At 39.1% G+C, this 25,076-nt stretch overlaps 1 protein-coding gene across 6 annotated transcripts in view; it reads right to left on the bottom strand.

Moving 5' to 3' along the window:
- Window positions 1–9,113: 9,113 nt before the first annotated feature.
- LOC143639124 (integrator complex subunit 6-like) overlaps window positions 9,114–25,076 on the bottom strand; it is a 65,162-nt gene continuing 49,199 nt past the window's right edge. Inside the window, exons 10-18 of one of the 6 annotated variants that reach the window (XM_077107286.1) lie at window positions 22,915–23,009; window positions 21,820–21,930; window positions 19,313–19,531; window positions 18,192–18,315; window positions 16,769–16,911; window positions 15,031–15,265; window positions 11,329–11,703; window positions 10,372–10,465; window positions 9,114–10,004 (exon numbers count right to left, since the gene is read on the bottom strand). In XM_077107286.1, the coding sequence (XP_076963401.1) occupies window positions 9,896–10,004; window positions 10,372–10,465; window positions 11,329–11,703; window positions 15,031–15,265; window positions 16,769–16,911; window positions 18,192–18,315; window positions 19,313–19,531; window positions 21,820–21,930; window positions 22,915–23,009 (1,505 nt within the window). In that variant the 3' untranslated portion in view covers window positions 9,114–9,895. Of the gene's footprint in view, window positions 10,005–10,371; window positions 10,466–11,328; window positions 11,704–15,030; window positions 15,266–16,768; window positions 16,912–18,191; window positions 18,316–19,312; window positions 19,532–21,819; window positions 21,931–22,914; window positions 23,010–25,076 lie in introns of those variants that run through there. The other 5 variants (XM_077107288.1, XM_077107289.1, XM_077107287.1 and 2 more) reach the window with 5 other exon arrangements.

Here is a 25,076-nt window from a genome sequence, read left to right as displayed (position 1 = left end):
ATTACAGGTGAAGTATTGCTCATTTTGTCCCTAAATTCGTCAACAAGATGAGGATGTCTACCATATAGTCAATAAGGTGTTGAAGGTCCCCCAAGTGCACTACAGCCAGATAAACAGAACAGTATAATGTTTCAAGTGGAACTTTCAATCTTTCTCTGAGGACATTTCTATGTAGGGAGAATATTCGGAAGGATACAAAGCCACTGCAGGTAGGAAGTGACTGTAGGAAGTTGCTGGATCCAGCAACACTCTTCAAACACCACCAGCACATCCGTATAAGAGCAACAAGTCACCAGAAAGAACATTTAAGCCCCACTGAAAACAGTGCCCAAATCACTGAAAATGTAGGCACACATGTAATGATGATGTGCTGGGGCATTCCACGAAGAGAAAAGAGCATCGAGAGAAACTGAAGAGCTGCTTAAGTGGAGACAAATGGGCTTTCTGTGCTTGGGATGAGTCCTTGTTAAAGCCTAATGGTGGGGAAGGGGCGCTGCGCATGCCCAAATCCCAGCAGCCTGGGAGGTTGGGGCAAGAGGATCTCAATTGCAAACCAGCCTCAGCAAATTAATAAGGCCCTGGTAAAATTACCAAGACCGGTTTCTAGATAAAGTGGGAAAAAGGGGGGGTCTGGGGAGATGGGTCACTCGGAAAGCATGCCCGAGTTCAATCCTTATTCAAACTTTACGGTCACCAAGTGTGGTCATGCATGCCTGAATCCCAGCAGCTCAGGATCCTGAGGCAGGAGGATCGGAAATTCAAAGCCAGCTACAGCAATTTAGCTAGGCCTTGAGAAACTTTGCAATTCCTGTCACTAGATAAAATATAAATAGGGGAGGCTGGGTATGTGGCTCTGGGCAACAGCTCCATCGAATTCGAGTTCAATCCCCTCTACCAAAACAAAAATCAAAAACCAACCAACCAACCAACAAACAAGCTTTCTTGGTTCTTCCCAGAATGATTCTGGAAATCTTCTCTAAAATCTCACCATGGTCATTTTGCACAGACAAGCTGGTAATACAAAAATGGAAACCAAAGTCTTAAACAATCCAAACAGTCTTTAAGAAATTAAACAACAGTTGGAAGACACATACTTCTAGATACTAGATTTACTATAAAAGCCAATGTAAGTCCAATCGCAGGGTCCTGGAGCAAGACAGGCATATACACCAATAGAGCAGCACAGAGTCTCACAACAAATTTGGAAATAAAAAAAATAGTTGTATTTATTGCCCTGGGGCCAGAAAACCCTTGTGAGAAAAATAGGCGTGTTTTTCCCGGGCTACCCATTTGAGGTGCAGGGCCGAAGCCAGGCTCCCACGCATGCTGCGGGGGACCTCTACCACTGACCTGTGCCCGCAGCCCACCACCCTCCTTTTAACCAGCTCACTTCGTAGAGACCAGCAAAACCACACCCACAACCCCACGGGAAGCCAAAGCAGGGGGTTACCCTCATTGATTGGGGTGGGGGGCAAAGATAGATTTTTAAAGAATACAAACACCGACCATAAAAACTAGTCTGAGTAATTACATGGGTAGCTTCTGTGCCGGTAGAAGACAGCATTTATGGTTGGCGTGTTGGCGCTGGCCTATAATCACACACACCAGGGGGCTGAGGCAGGCGGATCCCAGTCAGGCTGCCTGGGCAATTAAGCAAATGCCTGTGTCAAACTCGGGGGTTTTTTGTTGTTTGTTTTGGGTACCAGGGATTGAACTCAGGGGCACTTGAGCCACAACCCCAGCCCTATTTTGTATTTTATGTAGAGACGGGGTCTCACGGAGTTGTTTAGCGCCTCGCCATTGCTGAGGCCAGCTTTGAACTTGCCATCCTCCTGTCTCAGCCTCCTGAGCCTCAGGGATTACAGGCATGCACCAACCAGCCTGGCTCAAACTCTTAAAGTTAACACATAAGGGAGGACTTAGGGTGTCCTTCAGTGGTGGTAGGGTACTCCTGAATTGAATCTCCAGTACCAGGGAAAAAACACTGTAAAACGAAAACAAAGATTTGAATCAAAACTCAAACTTGTGCTTTTGTCGATGTGTTTACGTACATAAAAGAATGTAAATCAAAAAATCTGAGTGGAACCCTGACATAGTAGAGCTACATATTTCACCACTCCTGCAAGTACAAACACGCCAATGGAGTTTGTGCAAAAGTCCTGAACGCTGAAACCCTCCTCAAACTCATCAACCAGCAGAGAAATGCAAGTGCAGACAGAGGGGATGGCTGCACACCCGCCAGGGTGGCGGATGTTCCAGCGTGACTGACTGGGCAGCGCAGCTTCCAGTATGAGGGGCTACTGGAACCTTCCGACACCCAGATTCACACCCAGGCGCCCAAGACCACGGTGGAAGAGCTCCGTGGGGGCTGAGGCCCAGCAACCCCTCGCCACAGCCCAGAGGTGCAGGATTGCTCGCCGACAATGTGCCCCGGGCAAGGGCGGCGGGAATCCCCACCAGACAGACAGGGGCTGAGACCCAAGGCAGGCGAGATGACGCCGCCACCCCCACGCCGCGGAGCTGGACTGGCCAAGGAATGCACCTCACCTGGGGCTAAGAGCCGTCAGGAAAGAAGCCCCTTCTGTGTGGAGATCCACACTTCGGGGAGCAGTCCCAAGGTAAGGAGCGAAGCCCTGGTGGCCAGGCAGCAGGGAAGGAAGGGAAGAGTCCCCTCGTGGGGCTCACCCAGGACGCCAGGAACACTGCCCCCTTAAGGATGGCTGCTCGCCTGCAGAGAACTGCCACACGGGTGTGTGTGTGTGTGTGTGTGTGTGTGGAGAGAGAGAGAGAGCGTCACCAGCACAGTGTCCCTCCCAGAACTGTGGGGGCTTCCTGAGGAACTGTGGGGGCTTCCTGAGGACCTCTGCAGAGCTAAAAAGGGGTGCCAAGGGAAAGCTCTCCTGGACTGAGCGCATCGCCTCACCAGGCGTCCATATAGGGCTGAGCAGAACCTCCCCAGGTATAGGACCCCAGACTGCACTGAGACCCCCGTAATAAGCACACCTCCTGGGCTGAAGGACAGCACCCCAGGAAAAGTGGCCGCTCCACAGCTGAAATGCCGACCTTGTAAGGGAGCCTGGGATGAAGCACCTCCCCAAAGGGCAGGGAGGTTGGGGCACACGCCCCCCCACCCCCACCCCCACCCCCGCAGTGGGCTTTCTAGAATGCGCCCCCTGGGGCATCTGCGGGTCAATGGGGGTGTTTTTCCGGAAGCATCTGGTACATGCCTGCCAAGGGAGACCCAGGGAAGTCGCTGGAACCAGAGCGCGGCTGGCCTCTGCACCCTGCCCAGCCGGGTCCTGGGGTAGCCGCCTGCAGTGCCCAGAGCTCCGTGGGGGACAAACCCGGTGACCAGCAGACCCTCTGTGTCAGCCACAGAAAACAGGGGGCGCCACTTTCCGTTTCCCTGTCTCTGGCGCCCTCCAGGCACAACCTTCCCTGACAACTGCCACAAGAAACATCTCCAAAGGAACCAGTACCTCTTCAGCTGAGCGGGATAAAAGCGTATATTTGGAGCCGTCCGGTAGTGCAAGTGCCACCCGACTTGACGGAAGACGCTGGTGGATCTTCCTACCGGGTAAAATATTCGTAGGATCAAATCCCACGACTCCCCGTGAGGAAAAAAATAAAGCATTTGTGCGAGCCCGGTGCATCGCGCACACCTGTGATGTCAGGGGCTCAGGAAGCTGAGGCAGGAGGATTGCAAATTCAAAGTCGGCTGCACCGATTTAACAAGGCCGAGAGGTAGTTAGGGAGAACTGTCTCCAGATAAAATCTTAAAGGGGAGGGGGCTGGTGATGTGGCCCAGTGGGAAAGCAGCCTGGGATTCAATTCCTGGAACGGGAAAAAAAAAAAAAAAAAAAGGGAGGGGCTGGGATTGTAGGATCGTAGCTCAGTGCTACAGCACTAGTGGAGCCTGTGCGAGGCACTGGGTTCGATCCCAGGCACACATATAAATAAACAAATAATACGATATAAAAAATTGAAGCTTAAAAAAAATAAAGGACTTGTTGGAAAGCACGCTCCCCAGAACCAAAGGTACACATTATTCCCAGGCAGAATGTTAGAAGCAATCCTAATAGAGTCCAAGTGAGATGATGACGGCCACTGTCTTTCTTGTGTGGACCACTATGCTCCAGGGGTTCCCAGCTCGCACCTGCAGGTGGCAGGTGAAGCTGTTCCCGCCCAGCGAGTTCTCTGGAACAGCCTTGAGAATGGCGCTTTTCAGGGGGTCGTCCTGCATGCGGAGCAGTGACAATTGGGTCGGAATGGAGATCTGAGGGCAGCCGCCCCTCCAGTGGCAGACAGATGCTCCAGTCCTGAGCTCCCACAGAGTAAGATTGCTGGTTTCAAGGCTTCTGTGGAGGCGAGGGTGGGGGATGGCGATGGGGCAAGTTGAAACACCACAGAGCTTGCTGGCCATGTTGAGATTCCACCTTTTTGGCTGAAGAAAGGCTCTTCCTGTGGTTGCAAGCGTCTGGTTAATTTTAGAGTTCTGAAAACCTGTGTTTTGTTTTTACTCTCTGAGACCGTGTCTCACTGTGTTGCCCTGGCTGTTGTGGAACTCCTTCCACCTCAGCCCAGGGAGAAGCTGGGACCACAGGAGGGCGCCCGTCCCTGGGGAAAATATACTTAGCTGATATTTACCAGTGATATTTACGACTGATATATGCCGATGTTTGCCTTGTTTTTATGCAACAGTGGCTCCCCGTCCGCCATCCCTCCCCCTTTCTCTGTAGATTTGCCAATTCTTTATATTTTAACACAAATGGAATCACAACTTGTGCCCTATTTTGATTGTCTTCTTTTACTAGCATAATATATTTAATATTCACCTACTCTGTGGCATGTATAAATACTTTATTTCATTTTATGACCACGTGTATCCCGTTGTAAGTATATATCACATTCTGTTTATCTAATCACCCATTGCAGGACATTTGTACTGTTTCTACCTTTTTGTTTTTGTGAAGAGCGCTATTAACAATTGTGAAAAGAATTTTCTGTGCACCTGTTTTTCAAGTCTTTAGAAAACATGTAGGAATGGAATTTCTGGGTCATATAGGGACCCTATATATAACTTAAAACTAAGTATCAAAATTTTTGTCCCAGGGGGCTTTACCATTTATTTTCTCAGCAGGAGTGTATGAGGATTCCAATTGGGGCTGGGCCTAGGGCTCAGTGGTAGAGCACTTACCTAGCATGTGTGAAGCACTGGGTTCTATTCTCAGCACCACATATAAATAAATAAAATAAAGGTCCATTAACAACAACCAAAATTTAAAAAAAAATTATGGCCATTATATGTGAGCTTCTACCTTGTTGTGATTTTGATATAATTATCCCTAATTACTAAAGATGTTGAGCGTCTTTCATGTTTGTTAATTTTATATATTCACTTCGGGTTTTCTTCATCATCTTTGCCTGTGATACATTGGGTCATCTTTTTGTTGTGAGTTTGAAGATTTTTTTAAATATTATGAATGCTTGATCCTTATCACATGTATGCATTGCAAGTATTTTCTCCCATCCTGTGGGTTGTCTTTCACTCTCTTGATACAAAAAAAATATACTAACATTTTTTGATGCAAAAATGTTTCTACCTTTGTTAAAATCAAATTATCTCCATTTTTTTTCTTTTTTTGTTTGGGCTTTGATGTCCTATTTGAGAAATCATTGTCAAATTCAAGGTTATTAACATTTACTCCAAAGTTTTCATCCTAAGAGTTTTATGGTTTTAGTTCTAATGTTTAGGTATTGGTATTGATCCATTTTGAGTTAATTTTTTTTTTGTATGAGGTAAGTGTCCAACTGCTCTTGATTTTTAGTTTGACTCTCTTTTAATCAAATAAGGTACTTTTTCAATATTTTAAAATTTGTTTTTACTTGTTTTGTGGCCTAATATATGATCAATCCTAGAGAATACTCCATGAGTTTAGAAAAATGAGTAATTGATTGTTGTTGGGTGGATTGTTTTACAGGTATCTGTTAGATATAATTGGTTATACTATTATTCAAGTCTTCTATTTCTTTATTCGTCTTTTCACTAGTTGTTCTATTTATTCTTGAAGTCCCAACAATATTATAGAACAGTGTATTTCTGTCTTCAATCTGTCAATTTTTGCTTCATTTATTCTGATACTCTCTTTTGAGTAGATATTTATAATTTTTACATGTTCTTGATGGATTAACCTATTTATCAATATATAACATCCCTTTTTTTCTCTTGTAGCAATTTTTTACTTAAAGTTCTTTTTTCTGATATTAGTATAGCCACCCATCTCATTTTCAGTTATTTGTGTGGAATATTTTTTTTAATCCTTTCAGTTTCTCTCTATATGAGGCTTCAAATCTACAGTGAGCCTCTTTTACATAGCATGTAGTTGAATCATATCCTTTTTAACCATTTTACTAATCTTTAGCAAACAACTTTTTTGAGACATGATTCACATCCAATAATTCATCCATTTAAAGTATATGATTCAATGCCTTTTGGTAGATTACCTAGTTAATGTTTTAAAAAATTGGTTGAAATATATAATCTAAAATTTGCTATTTTAACCAATTTTAAGCATACAATTCAGTGCCTTTGATTACACTTCACAATGCTATGCAAACATCACCAATGCCTATTTTCAAAACTTTTTCATCACTCAAGCAGATGTAACCATCAGCAACAACTCTATATTATCTCCTCCCCACAGCCCTAATCAAAATCCCTTTCTCATAGGGAAAGTCTACTAGTAATGAACTACCTTTGTTTTTCTGATAATGTCTTAATTTCTCCTTCCTCTTTGAAGTTTACTTTGGCCCAGGACAGACAACTTGGTTTTTTTTTTTTTTTTTTTGGCTTTGTGTGTGTGTGTGTGTGTGTTTTCTTTTTTGTTTTGTTTTCAGTGCTAGGAATCAATCCTGGGTCTCATTCTTGCTAGGCAAGTGCTCTACCACTGAGCTACACCCTCAGCCCCATTTTTAGAATTTTAAACGTCATTATATTGCCTTCTGACCTCCCATGCTTTTGATAAGAAATTAGCTGCTAATCTTGGTGTTGATCTCTTGTTATGACAGGTGTTTTCTCTCTGGCTGTCTTCAGGAGTCTCTTTGTCTTTGAGCATTTTGATTATAATATCTCTCAGTTTGTCTCCAATACAGTTCTTTGAGCTCCTTGGGTATATGGATTCATGTATATTATTAAACCTGGGAGTTCGAGGCCAACATTTACTTAAAATTATTTTCCCCCATCTTTCATTCCAGGGATCTTATGTCTATGTGGTGTTATGCTTGATGATGTTATTTGGGCTAAGTTTCTTAGGTTCTATTTGTTGTTGAATTTCTGTTTTCTTTTTGCTCCTTATGCTGGATAATTTCTGAGTCTTTCTTCTGTCTGCTCATATCTGCTGTAGAACCCTCTGAGAGAATTTTCCATCTCAATTATTGTATATTCCAGGTCCATAATTTTTATTTGGTTCCCTTTATTCATTTTGCTTTGTTCATCATTCTCCTGGTTGTTTGGTGTTTACGCAGGGTTTCCCTTAGCTCTTCGATCATATTGAAGACAGTGAAGACATTTGTTTAAAGTATTTGTTTATTGAGTTCAATTCCCATACCTTCTGAGGGATACTTTGTGTTAATTTCCTCCTCTCCCCCATTGTTTTTTTAAATATTTTTAGTTGTTGATGGACCTTTATTTTATTTATTTGTATGTGGTGCTAAGAATCGAACCCAGTGCCTCACAGATACTAGGCAAGCATGCTACCACTGAGCCACAGTCCTAGCCCCTCATCTCCCTCATTATTGATCCATACTTTTTTTCTCTGCAAACCTCACATTTTTTTATTAAAAACTGAACATTTTGAATATTATGATATAATGACCCTGGAAATTCTGACTCCTCCCAGGGTTTATTGTTTACTTGTGGGTTATTTTGTCTTATTTTTTAAATATTTTTTTAGTTGTAGTTGGACACAATATCTTTATTTATTTTTTATGTTGTGCTGAGGATCGAACCCAGTGCCTCACATGTGCGAGGCAGGCGCTCTACCAATGAGCCACAGCCCCATACCTATTTTGTCAATTATTTATTAACTTCTCTAAACTCTTTTTAAGGACTGTATTCTTTGTCATGTATAGTCTCTGGAGTCTTTGTTCCTATAACTTGGAGGTCATCTAGTAGTTCAAAAGATTTTCTCACAAATCTGGAATAAAAAGAAAAAAAAATATTCTCCAAGTGATAGTACATTAGCTGTCTATTGGGATGCTTCTTCAACACTTAAACAGGTTGTTTACAACTTTGCCTTATTTTAGCCTTCATTTCCTGCTTGAACTGGGTCTAAAGATCAGACAGAGGTGAAATCTGTGCTCTCAGGTCTTTTATAGACAGGAGTTCTAACTTTGGGTATGTATATGGTTTCCTAGATTTCCAGGTATACATGGGAGAATTTTAAAGCCCTAATTCTCTAAAGTGTCATATACCCCCCAATTTCCTCCCAGCCTTTTGCCATATTGTTTGCTGCAGCTTATTCGTCTGCCTTGAAATATTTTTGAGAAATATCCTCCACATAGATGCTGAGAGACTTTGGAGTTATGTAAAACAAAGGCAATTAATCCCCTTTCATCAGTTCAGGGAGTCCTCCAGACAGGTGCAAACATACACTCCCTCCAGAAACGAGAGCCCATACTTGGAATGTAGGCTGCCATCTTCAAAATCACTGCCATGCCATGGTGTGGGGGGCATGGACAAGGGTAAACTGAAATGCATCAAAGCTCTTATCATACTCAATGGTTTTTCTCATGATATAGCATTTGCTTGGTTGCTATAAATTTTTGACTTATATTCTAGAAATTCAATAAACTTGATTCTGACAGTTTTTCCTCTTCAGTGTTTCTTAGGAAAGACTGGCCTCCCCAGTACTTTCACTAACATCACTCAGTCCTGTGAGTGATATTTGAAAGCTTAAAGCCTATGTTAATATCTTAATTATTGAATAGTAAGCACTTTTTCTGAAAATGACACATCACAAGAAACACACCACTAGAAACTTCTCTATCATCAATAAACTGTGAAAATCAATAAAATGATTTATTTTTTATATGCAAAGTAAAAAATCTCTTTGAATACTTAAATTTTCACAAATAATACAAACATAACAATACTGTTCCATATAAACTTTTATATAAACATTAAAGGACACATAGATTTTTTTTTTCTTTTAGTGCTTCCAAAGCACTGAAGTCCACCTGAAGATGTTCTGTTATCACATGCAAGAACAAAAGCCAGAGCATAGGGCAGCCTCAGGTGCACTTTGTAATGTCTTTAGACAAAATACAAGAGAGTTGGAGGTAGATTGTTTGGTGACTCTCCCTGCCCCTTCCCACAGAGAAATAAGTTACCCAAATAGCAGCTTCTTACTCTTTGATTCAAACTTTCCAAAATATTGCATGGTTTAAAAGGCACAATTAGGAATTGTTGAAAGTTCTCTTTAGCACACACATGACTAATACTTGGATTCTGTAAGCTTATTCTTTCTAAAAGACATTGTAAGAACATCAAGTGGTGTTCCACTTGCAGGTAGCCCCTCATTACTTTGAAAATGCCTGAAATGGCAGTTTAAATGAGTGATTCCCTTATTGCCTGTGGTAGGGACAGCAGGGTTTTATGAAGTTAGCCTACTGAATTAACACCACCACTTTCCTTTAATTGGGAAAATAAACAAGAAAATTTAAAAAATGATGCTTTTCACAAAAATTTTTAAGGCAAAAGTCCAACTTTTACTGCCAGATAATCATAAAATTTAAAGCTCTACCACTTTCTCTTAGACTCTTTGAGGCTTCAACAATATCCTGACCAGTCCTACAGTTCAGAAATCTTATCTTTTTTTTTTCACTTGTCTCTGCATTAACTTGATGATCTGCTGTTGATGTGATTCACATTGTTGAGAAGGTGATGAGAATCTATTTTTTCTAGCACCTTCTCAAGTTGCTGAATTAAGACTCGTCTTTTAAACCTGAAAAAAAAAAAGAAAATTTTATTAACTAAATGATACTTAGAGCACTTATGGTGTGCAAGGTACCGAATGGGATACAAAGCAGAACTTTCAACCTACAGGGGGATATACAATTTGTCCTTACAGGAAGATATGATTTACCAAATACAATGAGTGCCAGCTGAAGGCCCAAGCTCACATTAGTCTAGAGTAATGAATGAGTTGGATGCAGATAACATCAATCTAAATACCTCTAGAGACAGCCTTAACTATGACTTAGGACGAGAGTTTGCGAAAATCAAGGCAGAGGCTATTCTTCTCTGTCTTGCATTGGGCCATGCTGCTAAAACAAAACAAAACATACTCTGAAGAGCTTGTTTATACTCACCTTGCAGCTTCCTTGATGGTAAATTCAACAAACTGCTTCTTTATCTCCAGAGGTCCTTGCACTTTTTCAAGCAAAATGAAGATTCTTTCATACTCTGAAGAGATTTTAAAAACTTTAGTATTTTTAAAAATATGAATAAGATACAGTATTGAATCATGATTCATCCTCAATAATCATTCTTCATGGGTATTTTAAACACTCAAATGAAAATATTTGCTTGTATCTAGTAAGGAAACTCTTGCAAACACTACCAAATGTGGAAGGCTGAAAAATGGCTGCCTCAAATTGCCCTAATCCCTGGAGCCTGTGAAAGTGTTACTTTTAATGTTGCCTAATAAACGTTATTTGCAGATAAAATTAAGCCAAGGATGTTGAGATGGGCAGATCATCCAGATTTATATGTGCAGGTCCAATGTAATCACACAAATATCCTTATAAGATGGGACAGTAAATGCCGGAGAGAAGAAAGATGGAAGGACAGAAGTAGTGGTTAGAGAGAAGAAAAAGTGATAATTCTGTTGACTCAAAGATGAGGAAAAGGGCTAAGAACCAAGGAATACAGGCAGCCTTTGGAATTTGGAAAAGATTCTTTCCAGAGCCCTCAGAACACTGGCCTGCCAATACCTTCATATTAGCCTAGTGAAAGTATCTTCAGAATTCTAACTTCTTAAACTATCAAATAATAAATTTGTGTTGTTTTAAATAACTCAGTGACACATGATGTGTGTAATAAACACAATAATTTGTTATAGCAGCAAAATGGAACTATTACAAGAAACAAGGAGAAAGGTGATTATATCTTTTTAGTTAAAGCCAGAAGGAACCACATTAAATTATGTGAGAACCCAATATTGCCCAAAAATGCACATCACGAGGTAGTTTGGATCTTTTCAGAATCACAGAATTAGAGGTACCGCCTGTTTTACTGTTACATTATTGATAGATAGTCCTACTTACTTCGTCCAAACTTTCGAACTTCTTTCATTAATTGATGTTTGATATCAGCATTGATTCCTTGTGCCATTGCAGGAGTGATCTGCAATGCATTTGGTGCAGTTCCCAAAGTAGATACTACTGCAATTTTTTGGTCATCCACAGAGAGATTGCAGTTTGGGGCTCCTCCTCTAAGTACGTTATTACCAAGTTTGTGAAATGGTCCATCTCTCTTGAGACTAGTGAAGTCATCAGATAGAGAATCCAATTGGCTGGGTGGGACACCATCTCCTGTTGTGTTCATAAGCTCTGCTGGAGCAGATTTTGACAAGAAGCCATCAGGAGGGGTATGCCCATTTTCCATCTTCTCTTCATGCACATCATGAATGACAGTGGCATCTGGAAAGCAATTTAAGAAGTTAAGCTATGAGGTAGTTGCATTATGTCAATCCCACAGATACATCCCTGTGCTTCTAAGTTTCAAGGAAGTTATTTACTTCACAGAGCAGAAATATGTACCAGGTGGAAATCTGAAACCCCTCACACTGAGCTCAGGAAAATAATATTACATGATCACCTTTTTCCCTCTTGCTACTATGAAAACATGTAGAAACTGAGATAGCACAACAAACATTGGGAAGTCCCTGGTACTCATGATTTAGTGTCATCCTATTACTCTTTACAAAGCAAAAAGTACCAAGTCTCACTTGATGACATGATTTCTCAAAGTCACATATAAACTACCATGCATTGCCTGAGCTAGCTGTTACCTGAGCTTTAAGCCAGGTAACATGAATAGACAATTCTGCCTCACTTCTATCTAAAATATTCTGAGAAAATACATTGGGGCTGAATATGCTCTCTCTACTCCATCACCCCAAATCAATGTATCTATCTATATCTATATCTCTATATCTATCTATCTATCTATCTATCTATCTATCTATCTATCTATCTATCTATATGATTGTCCTCATCCTTCGCCCCTTCTGTGTCAAAGTGGGTTTCTTTTTACTCCAAGCCTGACATATCTTTTACTCATCTTTTGCTATCCCAAGAGATGGATCATCACTGAGGAAAACAGAAACTGCACCTGCCCTGATGGAACCTACACCGAGATGGGAAGTCAGAGAGGAAGTGCATGGAGAGCAACAGGCCATCCCAGCTGGACTCCTGTTGGGGGAGATGTGGGCAGGGGAGTGGGAGGGAGCAGCAGAGGGGCCTCCAGGGCTGAGGGTGGTGGCAGGGCCTTCTGGGTGGTGTCCTCTGAGCAGAGCCCGAGGAGGAGACAGAGCAGGCTTGTGCAGATTTAGAGGGACAGTTCAGCCTGCAGTAAGGGTGAGGGTCAGAGAGGGACCTGCTGAGGACCAAGGAGTGGAGGAAGAGGCTGCCTGCCTCCAGGCAAAGCTGTGCAGAGCCTATGACCCAGAGTCAGGAGTTCAGGGTGTGTTCTAAGTGCTTGGGAAAGTGGAGGATGCACTTCCAGAATAGGCATGGCATGGACCCATTTACCTGCTGACACTATAACTCTGGCTTCAGGGCCAGGAGTGAGTTAGGAGCAAGAATGTGAATCAGAACCTGAGTGCCACTGTGGTGCACACCTATAATCCCAGCGACTCAGGAGACTGAGTCAGAAATATCACGAGTTCAAAGTTAGCTTCAGCAACTTTGTGAGGCCCTAAGCAAGGTAGCAAGATCCTGTCTCTAAATAAAATACAGAAAAGGGTTGAGGATGTGGCTCAGTGGTTAAGCATCCCTGGGTTCCATCCCAAGTACAAACAGGGATGCCCTCTCTCACCACTTCTATTTAAGATAGTTCTTGAAACACTGGCCAGAACAATTAGATGAAAAAAATTAAAGGGATACGTATAGGAAAATAAGAACTTAATTTATCACTATTTGCTGATGATATGATTTTATAATATATGATATGATACCTAGAATCATATCATCAGCAAATAGCTCCATCAGAAAACTTCTAGAACTAGTAAATGAATTCAGCAAAGTAGCAGGATATAAAATCAACACCCATAAATCAAAGGCATTTCTGTATATCAATGACATATCCTCTGACAGGGAAATGAGGAAAACTACCTTATTTACAATAGCCTAAAAAAATAAAATATTTGGGAATCAACTTAACAAAAGAGATGAAAGATCTATACAATGAAAACTACAGAACCCTAAAGAAAGAAATCAAAGAAAACCTTAGAGGATGGAAAGATCTACCTTGCTCTTGGATAGGCAGAATTAATATTATCAAAATGACCATACTACCAAAAGCACAAACAATAAAAAAATAAAAGAACAGGAATCAGGGAGATCAGAAAAGAAGCTATCATAGTAGCATGGTGAGAGATCATGGTAGTGTAGAGTCATGGAATAGAAAAAACGGTAGAGTACAGGGATTATATTAAACGTCAAGTTCCTGGATTTGATAAATTGATGGAAGTAAGAGAAGAATAAAATAATAATCAGAGTGACTCTAAAGTTTGTCACCTGAACTACTGAGTAAATAACAATGCCAGGGGTATGAATGAGCCAATTTTCTACTGCTCTTAAGAGGGAATTGCGCCCAATTCTTCCTGACTCTAATTCAATAGTCTCAGATTGCTATTCTGGCATTAATACTATTAGCATTATTTACTCTAGAGAAATCTGAAAATGCTATAGTCTAGAGTTTCTCTGCCATCTCAGTCCCCACAGGTGCTGTAGCTTTACCAGCATGTCACTGGATAAAGTCATTAATTGCTATGCATAAGGATGTCAGCAGAGTTATTTTGAAGAGGGGCAAGGTTGGGAGCCTAGTTGAAACACATGCAACCTATTGAGTTTTATATGACTATTAGACACCTAAGTGGAGAACCCATGTCCATGGTAAAATAAGAATCTGGAGCTAAGGAGCAAGCTCTCATCTAGAGGTATAAATGTTGAAGTTGTTGAAATCTAAATCAATTTAATAGCCACCAGACTGCATGGGATCACCCAGGGAGAAAACACAGTGAAGAGAAGATGCTCTGGAATTGAGCTTTGAGGCCCTCCAATTTCTAGAGGTAGGAAAGAAAGGGGGAAAAACACAGAAAAAGGATGGAAAGAACCATTTTTAAAGGGAAAAGAAAACGAGGTATCTGGGAACTCATGAAGGTCTTCATGAAGAAGGGAATGGACAACGGTGTCCAAATGCTGTTGAGAAGTAATGGCAAGGTGCAGCAGACACTGGTGAGCCTGAGAACGGTTTTAGTGGGTTCAAGGTGGCAGACACCATGCTGTACTTGGCTAGAGCATGAACAGGAGGTGACAGCACAGGGAGCAAGTGTAGATTCACGCTCTAGCCAATTCACTCCAATTGCCTTGGAAACCTACTTTGTCCGAACCCTTGAAGCTGCTTCAAATGGCTACAATGAACATGCCCATAACTCTCCATCTCTCTATTAATTACTGTTATTTATTTACTTACTAAGTTATGAATTAATTAGTAATTACTATGTCCATGCCATGTGTTAATTGCTGTGTTATTATGAATCTCTTCTCATATATACTAAGATCCTTGAAACAGGTTGTCTGCTCCCCATGGGGTCTTTTGCACCTACCACATAGATGGTTTAATAAATGATTTACTTAATAAACAACAACTAAACATAAAAAAAGGAATACAAAAGAAAATAAAACTGTTTAGCGTCTTAGTCCTCTAGGAGCCATAAGGAAATCACAACCACTACTCTATACCTGGATGTACAAGGGTGGGTTTTATGAGGTTTGGATAAGATGGGAACCACGAGGCTGAGAGTGGTCCCTTTCCGCCCACATGGTTAGTTACAGTAGGCGGTGTTTGTGGTATCCTCAACTGCAGGGACATACTCCGCCTTCTCTTAGATGACATAGGACTGTTGAGTTCTCCAGGACGTTTCACTTTGTTCTGTGGCCCTGCTACAAACTCATCTGCTTCATCAATCATCATTCCCTAAAAGACATTAACAAACATATTCTATTGAAAACAAAGATTCCACTATCAAAAAACTGCAAACACTTGTCTTATACAATCAATCAATTACACATTACATTACTTAACATAAGTATAAACACAGGCCAAATATTTATCAACTCTATTCTCAGAAATGACACTCAATTTTAATCCAGTCTAAGTGGAACGAAGAGGAAACTAACATACAAGGTGTTGTCCAAGGCCAAACATGCAACAACAATAATCAGAAAGCTTCAGGAATGAGCAGTTCTGACCAACCAAAATGGGATAAACTCATAGTTACCTTTTTGGAGAAGTATAAACCACTTTGCGTACCTGCCCACCCCTACCCCAGTAAGTTCTCCTTTTGGTGCTTTTGTGCTTAAAACTAATCATTAAGAAACACTGATTATCATTGTACAGTTAGATGGAAAAAGTGATTTTTCCAACCAGAACTTCCAATATGAATTCAAATATGTTCACCTTGGTGCTAGCAAAGTAGCAAGGAGACTTTTTGCTCTTGAGGGTAGATGAAGGATGAGAGCCAGAAATATAGAAGAATAACCTAAGAGTATGTACCCTATAATTTGAACAAAATCATGGAAAATGACTTTTCCAGAGGAACCCCCCATATACTATACTGGAAGGGGAAAACATTTTCATGGAGCATTTATTATATGCCCAGTAATGTTCTAAACGGTGTGCATGTACTAACTTGCTTAATATTCCACAAAGCTCTGCCTGTTAAGTGCAATTATTATCCCCAATGTTATGTAAGGATACTAAGGTACAGAAAGATAAAATATACTTTAATTAGTTAAGCTTTGCAGTGAGGTGAAATACTTTTAAGTTCAGAGATATAAAAGAGATTGTAAAAGAGATTACTGCCTGGTCTGTGCCTTAATAGCAATGGTCTCCTCCATGAGTACATATATAATCTCATTTGTTTTCATGCTAAAATGGTCAAGTTGATGTATCACACATGTACCACATTGAGAGCTCTAGCGTGATAATTCCAAAAAATTGACATCACCCCCAAAAAAGTTCACATCACCTAGTATTCCATATTTCAAGGGACACACTCATCACCATCTAGCTAGAGCCTGCTACCTGATTTGTGGAAATAGATGAAATAAAATAATTGGTGAAATTAATGTGTGGTGGTAGGACTGAATATAGACTCTGGAGCCAGAAAGATGTGGGTTCAAATCCTGGTTCTTATCAGTTATGTCACAAAACTTTGAAACTTGCTCAATATAAGCCTTGCAAAACAATTGTAAGATTAAAATGTAATCATTAAAGTCACCAGCTCCTACCAGGTACTTAAAAAATGGCAGGTATTATTTTACTCAATCAACACATTCTTGCGTCAGGAGGCTCCCATTTCCATCCACAAAGAGCCCTGGGATCACATTTTATCTCTCATTTGTATTCCTCTTACCAAAAAAGAAGAGAATCAAAGGGGTATCACAATTTAGACAGAAATAGAAATAGGCATCCTACCTTCTTATCTTGTTTAAATGGATTGCCAAAAGTATGCAGTCGTTTTGGTTGGTCTGGATCAATCTCTCGTAATGGGGAGGCCACTGTCTTTAGATATTCCTGATAGTTACCCATTTGTGCAACTGGAACACTATGAAGGGAATCTGTAAAAATCACCAGCAATTAAATTGATGCTCTACAATTGGAGTGCATGTCCCTTTTGAGATGACTTGATCATCATTGGGTTTAACAATGTGCATCTTGGCATCCAATAAAGTTGAAAATCTTGAATCTGGCATTCTGGGATCTTGAATCATATCTCTCTTCATCCCAATCATTATTTAGTCTACCATTACTACTGCCTTCAGGCTCATATCCCTAGGATGAGAACAACTCCCTTACCTTCAAGCCAGGTTTAAGAATGGGTTGACCTTCTATTCTTCCAGTGGATTAGACAAAGGGGAATGAAGAGAAGGGAGAGAGGATGGGGATGGGAAAGACGGTAGAATGAATTGGACATAACTTTCCTATATTTGTATATGAATACACCAGTGAAACTCCACATCATGTACAACCACAAGAATGGCATCCTAATTAGAATAAGTTCTACTCCATGTAGGTATGATATGTAAAAATACACTCTATTGTCATGCATACCTAAAAAGAACAAATTAATAAAAAAAAGAATGGATGACCTGCTTCATGCCTTTCATCTTAACCCAAAACACTATGAATCTGCTACATTTGAAAGAGCTGAGGTTCCATGGCATTCTCTTATTATACAGAGAATCTTGGTTAGTGGGCCATAACCTGTGAGGATTTAATTAAATATGTATGCTATCTTTCTAGCTAAGTCCCCTTACACAAAATTTTGTGAGGGGTTTCTGAGGATTGTCCAATTTAAGATTTGCTGATTTTGCTAGATGGATGAACCCATTTAAAATGAACAAAACTGAGTAAGGGGAAACTGCAAACGATCATGATTCTCCAGCTCATTACTATCCAGTTCATTACTATTCTAGAAATGAGGTATTCTCTTTATCACAGTAAGCTGGGTGGTACAGTGGGTAGTAGAGTTCTGGGTGTGCAGATTGGAGAATCTGACAGACCTAAGTTCTGTTACTTTGGGCTACACCTGGGAAAACTACAAAAATGCTCATTGTCAGTTTTAATGCCCATTTTATGAGCATAAACACACTATCTGTCTAATGGGGTTGTTTGAGGCAAAGTATGGTTGAGTGTGGTGTATGTGTTGATGAATGTACACTTGCCTTTAAACTTGAGAAAAATAAATTATGTCTGAGCAGATGTAGGGATTCCATGAAAACAGGCACTTGGAAACATTAAACTATTACAACATAAACTACTCATAATGAGATAGAAAATTTCATGAAAGTCATGCCTGGCATTTTCCTAGTGAAAATTACTCCCCTGTTCAATTTACCTTCATCTTGTCCAACAATAAACTTGTGAGTTTTCAGCAGATTGGATCTCATTCTGGTCAACTGGTCCAAAAGACCTCTGCGTGGAATATCATAAGCATTTCTGTATGTCTGAGGTTTCAAATCCTGTTTGAAATGAAACAATTTCAATTACTCCTGAGGCTTCTAATCTAGAAATGTAATACCTGACCTCTTAAACTCTTTGAAAAGAGCTATATTTACTTTAACTAACTATGGTAGAATTTTCACAGTGAAAAATTTCCATTTGTTGTTCTGATTATTCTAAGACACCCACAACACTATTAAAGTCACTAGGAATATCCCTTTTCTTTTTCTTTTTTCAATTTTTTAAATAAATATTTAATTTTTAGTTTTAGGTGGATACAATATCTTAATTTTACATTTATGTGGTGCTGAGGATGAAACCCAGTGCCTCATGCATGTTAGACGAGCACTCTACCACTGAGCCACAAACCCAGCCCTGGAATATCCCTTTTCAAGTATATCATTTTAAATTCAAAATCCTGAGATTTATTCTTTGCATGATCACTGCTTGTAATCTAGACATAGTCTTTTGGCAGCTGTAGAGGTGGGCTGCTGGAATCTCCCCGCAGGACAGCAATGGTTGACTCCAAAGGGAGTACAGTGAGCTGAGTCCAGCTGTAGGGACTTAGGCAACTGCTACAGAACTGAGCTGAGGTCCTGCTCCTTCTAAGAATGAAGAAAATGGTAGAGCCTGGCCAGTTCTGCCAGTGGACCTTCTCCATGGGAAAAGCTCATACCAGATGCCCCCACTGGGTTGGCCCAGACTTTCTCCAAGCTGCACCAACATCTGAGTCTCTTCATTCTCAATCCTCCTTCCTGCCTGCTCTCTCACAGGTGCTAGATCAGCATGGCAGCCTGGAGGCTCTCTCCATTACCTTTCACAGGTGCTGTTTCCCAAACATTCCTTGTACATTTAATTCCATCTTGGCATCACTATAAGGAGAATTCCTAAACTGTTCCATTAATAACTACTAACTCCAAAATAGGACTGTCATTATCTCAAAACTAAAGCCATATAAATAACATAAATGTATCAGACAAGTTCAAATGTATACAATCTCTTTATGTCACCATTTACCTTGTTTAAGAGCCCTAATTGGAAGCCAGCAAATTCTTTGGTATTCAATTCTGTCAGTTTCAGTGCAGTTTCCCCTGTAATCTCTTTCAATAGTTTTCTAAAATTCTTATTGTGAACCAAGGACACACCACCTCCAGAATGATTTTTCACTTTGATACCAATTTCCTGGGGAGGTTTCTTCCCCACTGATGCTAGTATTCGTTCTGATTCTAGTTTGGTCTAAAATGAAAGTACATAGTATGTTATGAAAACATCTACCTTACTGCTGTCCATTTTTACTACTTAAGAAAGATAATACTTTAAGAACCTCAAAGAACAACTTCAATTGCAAATTACAGAAAAACAGATAATTAAACATTTTCCTGTGCTTCTCTGTACTATCACAGCAAACAAAGAGGGGGCTGGAAAGGCAAGTAATATATTTTGTCTCTTGTCTATTGTCAAAACTATGGCTAAATTGTGGAAAGAATGGAAACCATGGGGAAGAATTTCATTCATAGTCATTTTAAAGCATCTAGTCTACATCAACATATTTGTTTCAGAAACAGACATAAAGGTTTAGACTCTATGTACACATGTAAATTAGTGCTAAAATTCAGATTATATAGACTGGTGTTATATATAAAAAATTAAACTGTTTATTTTTAACATTGGACTACATAAAAAAGCCTTATATTGTAATGCTTAATTTAACAAATGTTACCAAACCAATAATTTGTAATGTGTATTCAATAAGTTTTTCACTAATTTATTATGAAAAATCCTTTTAATAGACATTTTTATACTATCTTGATTAATTTTGCTTGAGAATGCATTGTAGCAAGATATTTAACATATTTTGTGTTCTATATACATCTGAGATGGTTTAAGGAGCACTGGTGACATAGTTATTCAAGTAGTAATTAAGTTAGTAATTAGAAATATTATAAATTATTTATGATATCTTTCTCTCTAAAAGGTAAAATTCCACCAATGTTCATTAAGTCCCCCAAAAACTTTGGATTTATTTTGGTTTGGTCATGGATATTTATTGATCTTCCCTAATAGTTGGAACTGAGTCTATGTTTATTAGCTCTAAAAAATTCTTAAATATGACTTAAGAGCAAATGAGTGGTCTACTTCATTAAATTTCCTTGAAAGCTCATTTATAAAACTATATATAATCAATGTGCCCCAGAAGGTCCAAGAACTTGCATTAGTTTCAAATCTGTTCATTATTCTTCCTTGTGGCCATACCCTGCTGACACAGCCTTAAAGGCCTAAGGTAAACATCAAGTTAAAAAAATAAATGGACCAATAGATAGATAAATAAATAACCAAACCAAAACATTTACAACAAAAACAAAAAAACTTAGCAGAGAGGAAAAGGGGTTGGGGGGACACTTGGCAGATAAGATCTCTGGGTTTGCCTTTACTTTCTTTTTTCATTTTGGGGCACACTGGACTGGTAGGAAAGCTCTTAACAGTATTGAAGTTTTTGCCCATTCCTAGAGAGATGTGTTAGCATGCCAGTTGTGGACTCCTTTCAGTCCTTTAGTAAATTGACACTTTGCTTACTATTCTTGGTTTTTGCAAAGGCCAAATATCCAAATCTATTTGTTTTGAAGCATTGTAGCCACTGCAAATGCTACTACTGTTCCCTACCTGGGAATTCAATTTGCACAAGACAGTAAAACTGCTGCCTGAATTTGTCACATAATATAGAACAATTGTATGGTAGTAAAGTGCTAACTCAATAGTTCCTAAACATTTCCATCCTACAAGAATGGGCTAGGTAGAGGTGAGAAGTATGATAAGGAGGGGTGAGTGGAGGATGAGGTACTAATAGAGAGGGGCATCCAAGGGACAAAGTGAATAATGGCACATGAGGTGGGGTCTAAAGGAACAGATGGAGGTCGAGGGCAAGAAGAGAGGAGGCTGAATCCCACTCTTCAGGTTGAGGAACACTGGTCTCATCTTCCCCTTCTCCAGGGTAAAGCAGATAGCTGTTTATCCAAGGGCTAGTAGCATGTGAGAGTGTAAGTCCTTTACATGCTGCCTAAAAATGAATTTCAAGTAAGTCATTTCACCATACCAGGCCTCAGTGTGCTGACCTACAAAGGGGGATGCTCTAGCCCAAAGCGATTCAAGGAGAAACTAGGTTGAGGATAGACAAAATGTGACCCAGGAGAGAATTCTTTTAAGCCTCTGTCCCTCTTAGGCCACAAAATATCAGCCAGTTGTGAATAGGACAAACCAGTAGGCAGAAGGAAAAATGGCACAGCATCAAACGATACTGACAGACCCTTAACTGCAGTTTAAATGGTGAAGCTAGAAGCCATAGAAAATCACATTATTACTAGCCAATAAAGTGTAGATATATATATATATATATATATATATATATATATATATATATATATATATATATATACATTTAATTGGAAAAATTACAATTATACTAAAGAATAAGGAAATGCACTTCTGAGGGCAAAGGATTTTTGTTTGTTTGTTTTTACCAATACTACCTGTTGGCTGAGTTTTTTAAGGTAAGAGATAACACTGTAACTAAGTCCACAATCTAAATTATCTGATATCAGATTTGGAGCTCCCATCATCCTTAGTGCTTTCTTTAATGGCTATAAGGAAACAAAATACACAACAGTAAGAATAGAATAAATCTTAAAATACTCAAAGTTCAGTTATAAGGGGCAAAGGGACATGATTAATTTTTTAGAAGTCAAGGCGCTGCACATAAAACCAAACATGGAACATTAAAAAGTGGCAATGAAAATAGCAGAGAGGTAAGGAGCAGAAAGTAAAAAAAAAAAAAAAAAAAAAAAAAAAATCAGGAGAGAATGGGATAAGAAGAGCAAGTAACAGCAAATTCAAATAAGTAAATTGCTTTCAGTCTTAATTCCAAAGTCATAAAATCATTTCACATTGCATTTTATTGTGGACCCCATTCCTGCCATGGTCAATACCAATACACCCCAATTTCTCCTCCCAGTGACACCAATGAAGATTCTGCCTTTTCACCTCTAGAAAATTGGTTTTAAGTTACCACATCAACCTCTGAAATAGGTTTGAGAATCTGGATTTAGATTACATTACAAGTTCAAAGTCATTGTGAGTGTTTGTCTCCAACTATAATACCCAAAATGAGGCCAAGCAATGTTTACAGTGCCTCCACTTCTTGCTGTGCCTAGAACATAAACAACTACAATGTCTTCAGCATTTTGTTTTCAGAGGGAGTCCCCAAGATTGAGAATTTCTAGATTTAAAAAGGGAAGTTGATATAACACATGAATCAATACCTATATATTCTTCATTCCAAAATTATAATTTCTTAAGATCAGTTTTAATAAGAGAAACATAGATGTGTTTCATAAAAATAACCATGGCAGTTAAAAGAAACAAAAAAGAGAAAACAGTGCTCTTTTATGCTATCATGACATCTCTAAACTCTTACATGGTTTGAGAAGACAGTGATGACACAAATGTTCATAAAATAAATAAAAAGATAACTATCTTATAGCAAGGTAAAGCTTTTGATTCATTGACATTTCTTATGACAAGAATCATCATTGACACAGTTAATACATATACACATCTATACATACTAATAAGTAGTATGGAGGCAGAGTTTTTAAGTAGCTGTCAAAAGCCTGTCGCCACTTCAGATTTGGCTTAAGCTTGTGAACTTTGAACAAGTCATCTGTAACAGAAAAACAAATAAAATATTACATTATTTTAATATAATAAATCCCAACATCTGAATTCCAACATCTAAATCAAGCAGTTAGTAACTTGCATCCATAAATGTCAGATTTTAATTACTGAGATGAATATTCCATCATTTATATTATTGTCTTTTTTTGGTGGTTGTATTTTTCAAAATTATATAGATGACCCAAGCTCACAACAGTTCAACTCATGATTTTTCAACTTTACAAGTGTGAAAACAATATGCATTTGGTAGAAATCAAGCTTCAAATTTTGATCTTTTCCCAGCCTAGAAATATGTAGCACAATCAACTCTCTCTCACAATGCTGGGTAGCAACTGTGGGCTGCAGCTCCCAGTCAACCATGCAATCAACAGGGGAAACAACTAACACTTTACAGTGTACTGTGTTGCTAAGCTATGGTGGGGTGGTTAGTAGATTAGGGCATTTATCACCTAAAGCTGGTTTATCTGACTTGACTCCATCACAAGTTGGAAAGCATCTGTATTGTAGAATTTTTCTAGAAAATGAAACAAATTATTGAGAAACACACTCCTCTTCCATCTACAAAGCTATATGTTGACTCTGATTCACTTGAAATATTTTTCCTGATCTATTACATATGATGATTCCACTGTAGTAAATTTTCATCAGAGGGAGGCTCCATAGTCAGTGGTGGATGGAATAATATTTCTTTCATTTAAACATAGAATATGTTATTGGTTTTGCTGAAAGGTTAAGGTAAAGAGATTTTACAGCGGCTGGGGTTGTGGCTCAGCGGTAGAGCACTCGCCTAGCGTGCACGGGGCTCTGTGTTCGATCCTCAGCATCACATAAAAATAAATGAATGGAATAAAGGTATTGTGTCCAACTACAACTAAAAAATAATATTTTTTAAAAGAGAGAGATTTTACAAAACATCTGAGAAGAAAAGCTCAGCCTCTAGTTTCAAGGCAGTGAAGGACAAGCTCGAAGTTATATTTTGGATTCTCCTTAATTGGCTCCTATTTGTTCATCCATATTTCCCTTCCTCTTCATTGCTTCGTTTTCTGTGTTCAAGCATTTTGAGCCAAACTTTGTGTCACTTAAATTTTAGTTATTGGATGATAGTAAAAGCACATAGAGATGTTAGGATAAAGTTGAAAATTCGGTACAGATGAACATGTTTCATTTTCATATATATATATATATATATATATGTTTATTTTATTTACTTATTTTTATGTGGTGCTGATGATCAAACCCCAGGCCTCATGTGTGCTAGGTGAGTGCTCTACCACTGAGCCACAACCCCAGCCCTGAATATGTTTCTTAAGTACCATGTATATCAATGTAACTAAAGATATTTAACTTAAATATGCAGACATTCCCTATCTTTTCACACTTTAATTATTTTGATAATCTAAATATATTTTATATACTGTAAGAAAATTTCCAAAACATCTCATTATTTCCTTCATACTTTATTATTTCCTTTCAAGGGTAAGAAGCATATATAATTATTCAAAATTGGCATCCCCAGACATCAAAATGAATCTGACATACATACTACAAATACAAAATATACCATGAATTCATTATCTACTCTGTTTCTTCAGGTTTTATTAATTTTTACTTTTAAAAAAGCAAATATTTACTTCCAGAAATAAAACCATGCTTAATTTCTCTACAAATAGGCTTTTCTTTGAAATTCTGAATTACTTTAGTTAAGAAAAGCAACTATAGGGCTGGGGCTGTAGCTCAGTGGTAGAGAGCTTGCCTCGCATGTGTGAGGCACTGGGTTCGATCCTCAGAACCACATAAAAATAAATAAAGACACTGTATCCAAGTACAACTAAAAATATATTTTTTAAAAAGGCAACTATAAGCTGGATGTGGTGGTGCACACCAGAAATCTCAGCAATTTGGGAGCCTGAGGCAGAAGGATTGTTAGTTCAAAGCCAGCCTTGGCAATTTAAGAAGGCCCTAAGCAACTTAGCAAGGACCTGTCTCAAAATAAAAATAAATAAAATAAAAAAAAGGCTGGGGATGTGGCTCAGTGGTTAAGTACCCCTGGGTT

The sequence above is a fragment of the Callospermophilus lateralis genome, chromosome X (assembly GCF_048772815.1).
Source record: "Callospermophilus lateralis isolate mCalLat2 chromosome X, mCalLat2.hap1, whole genome shotgun sequence".
Taxonomy (NCBI): Eukaryota; Metazoa; Chordata; class Mammalia; order Rodentia; family Sciuridae; genus Callospermophilus; species Callospermophilus lateralis.
Note: the sequence above shows the minus strand (reverse complement) of the source record. Positions and strands in the feature narration are given on the sequence as shown.